The following is a 12466-nucleotide window of genomic DNA, read 5'->3' as shown; positions in this document are numbered from 1 at the left end:
TTGGCTCATATGTATTTTCCCTGCCTAACATGTGAACTTCACGCTATAATTTTCAGCCCAAGGTGCCGAGAGCGGTAAGAGGAGATTAGATGGTAAGTGTCATTTAGCGACACCTTAAAACTGCATGACTATGTAATAATAATAATAATAATAATAGTAATAATAATAATAATAATAATACCTCAGCAGACCTGCCAACCGGCACACATTTTGTGTACCAGCCATGCAATTCTTGGTCAAAATATGCAGGTACGAAATGGCAGCTGAAACTACGCAAAAATAAATGAATTCATAATATATATATATATCGTAATTTAATTACAGAAAACGATTAACCAAACAATACAAAATAATAGCGTACATTTATTGGGTATTTAAACTACGTCCCTGGGATTGGACCAGATGCTAAGACCTGTGGTTCTGTATCCCCTCCCCCAACATCCACTGATACGCCGCGGTACTTTATTATCCACCGATGCTGCATCCCTGAGGTGAAATAGGAAGTGGGGGAGTAATAATAACAAAATGTGACCGTATTGTTAACATATAAAGTGTTGGTAATAGAGATGCACTGATCGATCGGCCGCTTTTCAGCTTGATTGGCCATGACCGGTGACCGGCCGATCAGATATATTTTCAGATTCTGTTCAAAAGTTCAAACGATACTGTGGTATCTTGGTATTTTGCCGTCAAGTAACAGAGACCAACTCCTGGTTTGTTCACCTTTTATTAACCGTCTTCAACAACATGTGGCGCGGCCATAACATGCCAGGCTGGCTATCGGTGCAACACATGACAGAGAGGGCAAAGGAGCATTTACTTAAGATAGAGTCCCTCTACTGGCCAAGTCATATAACTGCACTCTATCACATCCCTCCCTTCTTAGCTCTTGCCTTTCTGTCCTTTAGTTAACCAACAAAAATAATAATACACCACAGCATTTTCTTTCCCGTCTAGCCAGTAACATATAAACTTATATATATATATATATATATATTTTAGCTTGCTGTACGCTGCTACCTTTTTATAACTTTATGTAACCATCACAATGTCAGAACACCCTTTATTTCTTCCGAATACTTTGTTATCTACTTTTCTTTCTTTTTATTTATTTATTCAAACACTCATCTCCCCCTTAAGGAGACTAGGGCACATTCTTGCCCCTAAAGGCATCCACTTTATGTGGAGTAGACTTTCAAATGGTTTGGAGGACGTTTGTCCCTCCTTGATCTGCGCAATCCATCGGTTGATGTATGCCCCGGTACAGTATCCTCCTGGGTCACCACCGGCACAGCACTGTCCTCTCTTTGGCGAGAACGTGCGCCCTCCAGTGCTCCAGCAGCTGGTGGACTGGGTTCTGTTATGTCATCCTCTGTAGAACTGGACACTGGTGTAGGAAGCTCCCCTTCCTGCCTGCTGAACAGCTGGCCTGACCACTTTTCCATCCCCCAGCAACACAGTATAGGAAACTGGTCCAGTTAACTCCTGCACTCGTCCAGGTATCCATTTAGGTCTATATCCAAAGTTCTTAGTGTAGACAGTCACCTTCCTCAAAGTTGCGATGTTTGGCATGCCTGTCATGGTAGTTTTTCTGACTTGTTTGTTTTGACTCGACTTATTGTTTTAAATTTGGGTGCATCAAGTCAAGTGTACACCTCAGCTTCCTTCCCATCATCATCTCATTGGTGACAATCCAGTAGTCGACTGTGGAGTGATGCGATAGCTAAACAAAGCCCTATCCACTATTGTCTCTATTGTCCCAGCTGTGCTCTCCTTCATCAGCTCCTTGAATGTTTGCACCGCCCTCTCTGCTAGACCATTAGATTAGGGGTGGTATGGTGCTGATGTGACATGTGTGATTCCGTTCCTGGACATAAACTCTTTCATGTGTTTGCTGACAAAACACTGGGCATTGTCTGACACGATCATTTCTGGAATGCCATGTGTGCTGAAACTGTTCCTCAAACAATTTACAGTCACTGCAGAGGTGGATGAAGTCACTGGATAAACATCCAACCACTTGGAATGCGCATCCACAATTACTAAGAACATTCTACCCATGAAGGGACCTGCATAGTCTATGTGGAGTCTTCTCCAGGGCTTTTCAGGCCACTCCCATGAATGTAGTGGTGCACTCGAAGGTGCTTTCCTATGTTCTTGACATGTAGCGCATGATTTTACTTTAGTCTCTATATCAGCATCCATGTGAGGCCACCACATGTAACTTCTTGCCAAACCCTTCATACGGCTCATTCCTGGGTGTGACTGGTGTAATTCTTCCAGCATATGAGCGCGTCCTCTTTCTGGTATGACTAACCGGGTTCCCCACAACACACAGCCATCTTGTACACTCAACTCACATTGTCTCTGCCGATAAGGATTAAAGTCAGTGTCATGGTTATCTGGCCAACCTCAGGATATACTCTCGTACCCTGGAGAGTATTGGATCTGTTGTTGTCCAATGTCGTAGCTTGGTTGATGTCAACGGCGGACCATGGTCCTGATCCATCATCAGCACTTGCTCCTCGGGTACTGACACAGGACACTCCGGTAGTGGGAGGCGGCTAAGAGCATCTGCGTTGCCATTGTCTTTACCTGCTCTGTAAGCAATGCTGTACTCGTACGTTCTCAACAGCACAGCCCATCTCATGATTCTCTGTGACGCCATCTGTTGTACCGCTTTAATCTCATGAAGTAGACTTATCAAAGGCTTGTGATCAGTGCAAATCACAAACTTTCTCCCATAAAGATACTTATGGGAGCGCGTTACACCAAAGAGAATGGCTAGACCCTCTTTATCTAACTGGGAATAGTTCTTTTCTGCAGCATTGAGCGTTCTTGACATAAACCCGATGGGTTTCTCCTCTCCATCTGGCATGCGGTGTGCTAAGACAGCTCCAACTCCATACGGCGAAGCATCGCAAGCCAGTATTAGTTCTTTGTTTTCATCATAGTGAACTAACACACTGCTTGACTGTAACAACTCCTTGGACTTAGCGAAAGCTTTCTCCTGCTCTGGCCCCCAAGTCCATGGCTCCTCTTTTCTCAAAAGCTTGTGTAGTGGTGCCAGGAAGGTTGATAGGTTTGGAAGGAACTTGTTGTGGAAGTTTAACAGTCCCAAGTAAGCTTTAAGCTCAGTCACTGACATAGGTGCTGGTGCTTCCTGCACTGCTTTCACCTTTGCTGACACTGTATGAAGTCCCTTGGCGTCTACTCGATGTCCTAGAAATGTCACTTCCTTCTCCATGAATTTGCATTTGCTTCGTTTTAGGCGCAAGCCTGCATCTTCTAGTCGCTGTAACACTAAATCTAGTGTGTGGATGTGGTCCTCATCATCCTTTCCTGTCAGAAGTATATCATCTAGATACACAGCCACATTCTTTAGTCCCTGTAGCACACCCTCCATTGTGCGCTGAAAAATAGCTGGACTAGAGCTCACCCCGAAAGGTAACCTTGTGTATGTGAATAGCCCCTTGTGTGTATTCACTGTTGTGTATTTTCTAGCTTCCTCCTCAAGCACAATTTGTCGATATGCATGACTCATATCGAGCTTACTGTACTTCTCTCCCCCATTTAAGGATGCAATCAGGTCCTCCATTCTTGGAATGGGGTATTGTTCTAATGGAGACACTTTGTTTACTGTGAGCTTATAGTCTCCACAGATTCTCACTTCACCATCTGGTTTTAAGACGGGCACAATGGGTGCCGCCCACTCTGAGAATTTCACTGGCTCTATGAATTTTGTTTTCTCAAGCCTCTCAAGTTCATGTTCCACTTTTTTCTTCATCGCAAAAGGTACTGATCTTGGCTTATAAAAGTATGGGGTGGCGCTCGAGCCACATGTATTTTAGCAGTGAATCCTTTCAGCTTCCCTAACTCATTCTTGAACACTGTTTCATGCCTTGAGAGCACTTCCTGTACAGTAGCCTCTCTATCCACTATCTTGTGTACATCTTGCCAGTCTATGGGTATTTTTAGAGCTTTTTTCCAACTCCGCCCCTCTAGACTCGGTCGCGAGCCTTTGATTACAACTACTGGTAACATCTTGGAACTGCCTTTGTATTCTACTGTTAGTTTTGATGCCCCACGTACTTTTACCCTGTGACCACCGTATGTCCTCAGGTTTATCTTACACTTCTGTAGTCTAGGCTTCTGTACCCTCCATAAGTTGTGGAATGTTGCCTCTGACATTATGGTCACTCCGGAACCCGTGTCTACCTCATAGGTTGCTCTTGTGCCATTTACACTTAGTTCTATCTTGATGGGCTCTTCTTTGGGAAAGACTATCTCTTCCTGCATGTTATACATAGTCATTTCTGTACTCTTTATGCTGTAGATAGTCAAAACCTCATCACTGCTACTGTCCCCTCCATCTTCTTGCATGAAATTTGCTCTCTTATCCTGCTTTTCACTCCCCCCTTTCAGCTTTTTATCGCCTTTCCTCTTCCATCTATCAACAGGTTTTGACCTGCAGGCTCTCTTAATGTGCCCCACCTTCCCACAGTCATGACACTTTTCATCCGCAAACCTGCATTCATTGACCATGTGGCTTATTCCCCCACACCTGTAGCATTTCCCACGTCCAACCTGCTCTTTTGTGTACGTATCGGACACTTTGCATATGGTACCTGTCGCTCGGCTCCATTTAGCATTGTCTCTCGTACTGTTAAAATCTTTAAGGTCCTTGTTCGCAGCCTCCATTGCCTGCGCGTGCCTCAGTGCAGTCTCAAACGATAAGCCGTCCTCCGACAGCAGCCGCCGCTGTATGCGGTCATCGTTTATTCCACAGTCTGTCCCGCAACATCACCGTCAGGGTTTTTCCAAAGTTGCAGTCCTGTGCGAGCCTCCTTAGCTCCGCCACGTACTCTATTACAGTCTCGCCGGAATTCCTGCTCCTGGGATTAAACTTCCACCGCTGCACTATCTCACTAGGCTTCGGGTTGAAATGGTTCTTTAACAACCTCACCAGTTCCTCGAACGACTTGTCTCCCGGTCACTGCGGACTCAGCAGATTCCTTATCAGCGTGTAGGTCTTCGCGCCCACACAGCTCAGCAGCACGGCTCTTTTTCTCTCTGCATCGCCGATTCCGTTTGCCACGAAGAAATGATGCAGGATCTCGCAGTACTCTTCCCAGCTCTGCGACTCGTTGTCAAAGGGTGCCACCGACCCCACTGTAGCTGCCATGTCTTTGTCTTTGTCTTCACTCTGTGATAAAGGGAGCGCCCAGCTTCTTCACGCTTGTAGCAGCACGCCAATATCCCGTTACCGCGATAGCCTTAGCTTTAGCTTAGCTAGCTACACTTCACTCGCTAACAACTTTCTGCTCAAACTCACGCCACTGTTTGCCTAACATTCTTCCAGTTTATCCTCGTCGCTATATGTGGTATCTTGGTATTTTGCCATCAGGTAACAGAGACCAACTCCTGGTTTGTTCACCTTTTATTAACCGTCTTCAACAACATGTGGCGCGGCCGTAACATGCCAGGCTGGCTATCGGTGCAACACATGACAGAGAGGGCAAAGGAGCATTTACTTGAGATAGAGTCCCTCTACTGGCGAAATCATATAACTGCACTCTATCACAGATACTGTGCTCATACGGAGTTGCGTAGTTGATGCTCAAAAAGAGAGCGAAAGAAAGAAAATGTCAGCTGTTTGGAGATACTTCAAGGTAAACAAAGATTGGATGAATATTTTATCACCTGACAATATTCCAAAATTGTGCAGACTGCGTTTTTATCTCTCTCACTGCAGCGGAGTGTTTGCTCTGGTTGTTCGTAGTCCATAAACTCAGATTGTGGTCAAAAGTTTGACTCTTTTTTTGAAACTTGGCTCTTGACGAGTCACTTAGTAAAACGAGTCGTTCAATTTGATTCAGTTGGATTAATGCACGGTGAGTTCCAGTGAATGAGAGCGAGAAGAGTTGGTCATTTATTATTATTACATTTTTTTGCAATGATTGCAGTTTATTTTGGAATGACAATTACCATATAAAGAAAATACTGTTTTCACACCAAGCCACTAAAAAGAGGCAATTGACACCTTTACCATTGCCAGGAGAAACGCCATTTTTTCTGGTGCGTCACATTTGACGTCACAAAAAAGTCGGAAAAGGGGCGTGTCGTGGTTCCAGTGTGATTGGGAACAAAATAGACAGCAACTTAAACAACAACATAAAACTGTAAAACTTGGGAAAAAAAAAACTTGGAAAAAAAAGTATTTTGAGCCATTCAAAAGAATGTGTTGGGTTGTTTGACGACCCAACACTACAGTAGAAGCAGCATGGAACACCGGCAGCAAGGACACCGGCAGCACGGACACTCCTTGCTACCGATGCATGAGTGCACACCGGTCCTTCAGCGGAGGGAGTGGGGACCAGATTGCGGCGACGCCGGAGTGACTCGGAGCCTGGCGGGGAGCGTGGGGGTTCTCCACTGTGTAATCCCCACACTCACAACATTTCACGGTACCCCATGCGGAAAAAAGTCAATTCGATTTTTGGATTCTAAATGGGATATGAAATGATTGAATGATACACGGATATTTCTGTCTATAGTATGTGCCAGCGTCTGGAACTCCAACAAATTAGGTCGACCGATCAGAGTCTATTTTTTCCTTTCCCACTGTTGTCAAATGCCGGATGTTAGCGAGTGTAACCGGGTTTCTGGTGCAGTGGGAAAGGGGTAGAATAGAAAGGTATATTTGCACTTAAAAGTGAAAGAGACTTTCATTTGAAGTTTCAACTGGACATTTCCATGTTGTTTATATGTTGTTTGCAGTTACAGGTTGCATTAAACTGAAACTTGGTGACACTGCCATATTCTGTTTTATTGGAACTCAGTGACCGTTCCGTGTTGTATTTTATTTTATCTGAACTCAGTGACTGTTCCATCGTGAATAATGAATAATAGTAAAAACACAGTGTTAAAACCAGCAATCTCACATTTGTGGTAACTGAGCAGCTGTCCTGTCACGTGAGCGCGGTCAGATCACATGATGTATTTGTCATTGACGTACAGCAGATATACCCAATGAGACCAAGTGATGAGAAAATGTTGAACATTTCTCCAATCATGCATATAAACTCAAAATGATCGCATGCCTATTTAATAGTCAATGTTTTATTATGAACATACAATCCAATGAAAATCTAAATCGGCCAAAATCGGAATGAGCGGGTCCAATTTTTTAAAAATCGGAATAGGCCAAGAAAATTACAATCGGCACATCTCTAGTTGGTGAACATATTCGGTAACTTTATGAGATGATGCATTTCAAGGGGTATATCCTAATGAGATTCATTTGTATACTGTAGATAGTTAGCTGTAGTAGCTCGCATACGATGTGATGAGCCTTGTTACGAGACGGCTACTGTGTGAATAACCGATGGAGTCGTTTAGCTGGAGTAACTCAAACGCCAGAGACTCCATGTTACGCTATTGTGGTACTCAAAATATTTTCCCAAGGTTGGCAGGTCTGCCTCAGATGTGTTTGAAACGTTTTTAGGTACTCAAAGATACTATATGAACATACAGTGCAGTATAGACAGTTTAGTTACAGCTTACAGTAATTCATTATGAGGAAGAAAAACAACACAAATGTGCATTTTTTAAATTAACCAATTTCTTTTTAATAATTTCATACATTCTCAGGTAGCATAACTTCGCTGAGGAGCTTCTTTTTATTAACTCATCTATCACTCATCATTCTATTAGATGGCATCTTAAAACCTTTTGTGAGATTATTGCTTTCGTTTCAATGCTTTTCATATGCAATCTGGTTTCGAATGCCAATTGATAGGTGAGTGAATAAAAATAAGCTGATCATCCCATGGTTGAAAAGACGTCTTTTAGATATAGAGTTTAGAGATTAGATATCAGATTTACGCTAAAAAAGTTAAATTTGATTCAAAGGTGAAACTTCAGTAAATGTCTATGTCTAATAGTTGCCATCTCACCTTGTTTTCAACAATATTTCATTTTTATGAAAAGTTTTGGGTGTTTTAGGCAATGGTAGGCACATTTAATTCAGGTTAATTAGTTGAGACAAAAGATGACGGTGACTCCTTTGGTGGTGACTAAGTGCTAAAATTGATAATTTTTTGCTTATTTCAAGTCTTAGAAGAAACTAGTTCACTAAAACCAGATTACTGTGAATGAGCAATCATTTTAATTTGCAAGTGCAATTTTATGTTGGTTTTTTTTCCTCTGTTTTTTTCCCTCACTATAGCGGCTAGTGCAGAGTCACAGATAGCGGGGGCCCGTGTAGCATACGCCGTCTTCATCCCGGTCACCCTTCTCATCCTCGTCGTGGGAATCTACCTCTACTTCTCAAAGTAGGTTAATATGAAAAAGTTCAAAACTCTTCAATTGGTGAATTTTTTCTTTTTACCCAATTTCCCTTTGGTCCTGTTCCGCAAAATTTGACTTGCATAGATGCAAGGGATAATAAATCTATCTTCTATCTTCTTATTGTTGGATCTGTAATTCTTCTAATGAACATCAAAGATTATTTTGAAATAAAATAATAGAAAAAAATACTTTCTTGGCTCCAAATAAATTGTAAATTAACGTCATGGTGTTTTTTTGAGGCCGTTTTCATGATTATTTCAAGCCCTGCACTGGTGTGCGTCATGATCCTATGTTCCATTATCCACGTATTTCCAAAAGAGGCATCTTTTTTGAGGGTTCCATGTTTGTGCTCAGGACCCAGGAAAAGCCTCTACGGCTCCCCGTCTCCCCGACTTTGCCGTATGACCACATATCTGAGGAAGCCGCCTTCGACAGCTCTGCGTACGAGACCACGGTAGGTGCACGCGTGCCTACTGACTTTAATTTGTGTGCGCTTCAATATCACGGATAGGACGAGGTCATCTTTTCAACTGCTCTCTTCTGTCTCTCTTCATTCTTGTCTCCCATGCCTGCGCTCCGTCAAAACACAACAAGGTGAGATAACGGAAAGGCAGTCAACCGAAAACAAGAAAACCGCTCCTCAAACAATTCCAGCAGCTTATAATCTCCCTCAGAAACATATCACGTCTACTCACAATGGGCCTCGTTCACAAATATGCCCTTGGAAATCTTACCTTCTCGCCTGTTTGGAAATTAATATGAATACTTTATGATATATACACACACAGTTAATTTAAGGATCCTGGAATTATAAAAACACATATAAAAACACACATAAAAAACAAGATACACAAAGGAGAAAAATAATAGTAGTAGTTAATGACTTTTATTTTTATATTTTATATGGTATTATATTGTATAATATTGAATATCTATTCATTTCTATTAATTTTGTTTCTAATATACTAATTATAATTGAGACAACCAGGACTCTGATGTCTTAATGATTTGTGTTTTACTTGTGATGGGTTTGGTCTGGGACGGTTCTAAATTTGTTCCGAAAGTAGGAACAAATGATAGTAAGAAAATATTGATGGATCAGAATGTTTTTGTAAATGAGGCCCTATGTGATTTATAAACACATGAGCAATCCATTGGACATCTGATAGCATTTCCTTCTGTGACTGTAACATAACTGGCAAAAAATAATAGCTTTGGTTGACCATTAAGTTCAGATAGGTAAGGTTCTGATAAACAAGGTTTGACAATATATAATATTGTAAGGATGTTTTCTAATATATAACATATATTATTACATTTGATTGGAGGATATAAACAATACCATCGGTTACAGGCAACAGCGAACAAAAAAAATGAAAGATGACTCAAACCACATTACATAGTGGATCCATTTTTATTTTAAATGTGAAATTTAACAGATTGCATGAAGAGCAGGTTGTAAACAAAAAATGCTTTAAAATGGTTCTGCAACCTTCACGTGAGATGTACATAACAGCAATTTTTCGGTCCTGAAAACTGGTGTCGATGTTTCTAACAGATTTCCTACGATTTTTTTTTTTTTATGTGTGTGTTTGGCTCCTTATAACAAATTGGAATTCCTTCTAATTTATTGTTATTTTACCATTAGATATCACTACAAGTACAAATGAGTATGCTGCCTAAACAACTAGATCTGGAACCAAATCTAGGGTCTTAAGGTATACAGGGTGGTTGCCAGTGCATTGTTTTTGGGTTGTTGCTGTGGTATAAAACTGGGGCAAAAGGACTGGGAACCTCTTTCCTGTTTTGGACCAGATTAATAATTACATGTTCATTACAAATGTATAATTAGTATGTTGCTATGAATGGATGTTCGTGTTCTGTTTTTGATCTAAAATTTGTGTTCTAGCAGAGAAGGTTGGATCATTTGCATACTATTGGCATATTAAAGAAAAACAAATAGGCTTTGCAGGCTGGGTGATGTTAAATGGAGGGCCGCAATAGGTTCCCTAACCCTGGTAAAACGGTAGGTAGTAGTAATAGGTAGTTTCTAACAGGACTGGAACCTCCCCGGTATTTTAAGTCTGAATTTACATCTGAAATGTATGAATTTAGTTCAGAAGGATGGTAAAGAAAAGAAAGAGAACCTGCCTTGGATTCATTCAGAACCTAGAATAGTCCACCATAAGTTGATGGGGTTTGCTCTGTGGTCATGCAGGTATACCAGGTGGTTGCTAGGGATTCATGAGGTGGTTGCCAAGGCATTTCTGAGTGGTTGCAGAGTAATTGCAAGGATGTTTCTTAAGGCTTAGAACAGTGAATCACAGAGGCTATAAGCATAGTTTGCAAAGCAGACTATCTTATCTCATCTTATCCAACCAAAAATCAATCGGGTTCAGATAAATCCGATTCTACTCTATGGTATGTGCAACCTTGAAGATGCATGTACACTAATACAGTACAAAAGGGAGGAAATAAAATATTAAACTACAAACGTGTAAAAGTAGAATGTATAGAAGTAGGTTCTGTAAGATACGATAGGATAACACTGCAGTAGTCCCCAGGGGAAGAGATAGAAGAAAAAAGAGGTGCATTATTTCAATGCAATTTCTCGTTGTGTTTCAACTGGGAGAGTTCAAATTGTTGGAAATACAGTAACAATGTCCATGGGAAACATGAATGACTTTTTTTTTTAATGACATGTAAGTCAGTTGAGCTTAATACTAGCGGTTTGACTTGAAAATGCCAACCCTTCTCGACAATAGCATTAGAGGGACGGGAGGTAAACATTACATTTAGCAGACGCTTTTATCCAAAGCGACTTACAATTGTTCAAACACCGACGGACGCAGCCATCAGGAGCAATTAAGGGTTAAGTGTCTTGCTCAAGGACACTACAGCATGCTAGCAGGAGGAGCCTGGGATCGAACCAGCAACCTTTAGATCACTAGACCGCCTGAGCTACCATCCCCCATAAAAGGTAAAGGTAAAAACATCCAGGTCAAGGGATCACAGACATTGACATAGATGATTATGCTTTAAACCGGTGGTCTTCAACTGGGGGTCTGGAGGTACTGCAGGGGGTCCACCAATTTTTTTTAAAGGTCTAAATTATTTTAGTGAAATGTGTTTTGGACAAAAACAATTATATGGAGGAAACTCCAACCATTAACATTGGAACAGCTATATTGTTTTTATTTCAGTAATTAGCTGAAAGGGGGATGATTTGCAGCTTCTGATGTTATGGTGCGTTTTGAGTAACGTTCAAAAACCCTCAGAATTTTCAATAACATAGAGGTACTCCTCACTTAACGACCTACTTGTTTAACAACCGTTCGGACTTTGAACTTGAACTTGAGCTTGAACTTGACTTACGACCAGCTCTCTGACCAGTCTGTATTGTACACTGTGTACTGTGGCGTGCGCGCTGCGTGTGCGGCGTCTCAGTGTCAAGCATCTCAGCGCACATCACCCTTCATATACTATATACACTATATATACGATGTACATTGTATACATCTCATTGCATCACCCTTCTCAGTCTCAGTCTCATTCCCGCAGTAGGTCAGTATTCACTACACTATATGCACTATATACACTACATTTACTATATATACAATATACACAATATATACTATATATACTATATACACTATATACACTATATATACTATGTATAGTACTGTATATACACTGTATACATCTCACCTCATCACCGTTCTCAGTCTCGTTCCGGCAGTTTGTCAGTATTCACTACACTAGCGTTCGCAATGGCCACGTCCGCTTACCATGAAATAACACGGGTCCTCGCTTATCAACCTGGTTACAGGAACGGAACTCAGCCGTTAAGTGAGGAGTACCTGTACAGCGTGACAGTCAACCTTTGACAGACATAACTGGTGCATGACTGAACTTCAATATAAACGCACGGTAAATGGTTTGTATTATTGTATTGATATTAAACAGCATGTAAATCCCCTATTTCAGATTTGTGAAAACTTTATTTTTTTTGTGAAAACAGATAAAAGGTGGATTTCACAGTTTCTTCTACAAACAGCAAATTTAACACCAGGTCTAGATTAAAAAAAAAAGATATACCGTACTTATAGTAGTC

The 12466-nt window shown here is 41.2% G+C and overlaps 1 protein-coding gene across 1 annotated transcript in view; it reads left to right on the top strand.

Annotated features, from left to right (window-relative positions):
• LOC307234906 (seizure protein 6 homolog) overlaps window positions 1-12239 on the top strand; it is a gene marked incomplete at both ends in the record, with an annotated part of 152377 nt that extends 140138 nt beyond the window's left edge. The window contains 4 exons of the mRNA XM_080006772.1: window positions 8231-8336; window positions 8707-8806; window positions 10262-10269; window positions 12182-12239. Of these exons, the coding sequence (XP_079862898.1) occupies window positions 8231-8336; window positions 8707-8806; window positions 10262-10269; window positions 12182-12239 (272 nt within the window). The remainder of the gene's footprint in view (window positions 1-8230; window positions 8337-8706; window positions 8807-10261; window positions 10270-12181) is intronic.
• Window positions 12240-12466: the final 227 nt, after the last annotated feature.

This window comes from Zeus faber, assembly GCF_960531495.2.
Source record: "Zeus faber genome assembly, chromosome: 9".
NCBI lineage: Eukaryota > Metazoa > Chordata > Actinopteri > Zeiformes > Zeidae > Zeus > Zeus faber.
This window is presented reverse-complemented; position numbering and strand designations above follow the sequence as displayed.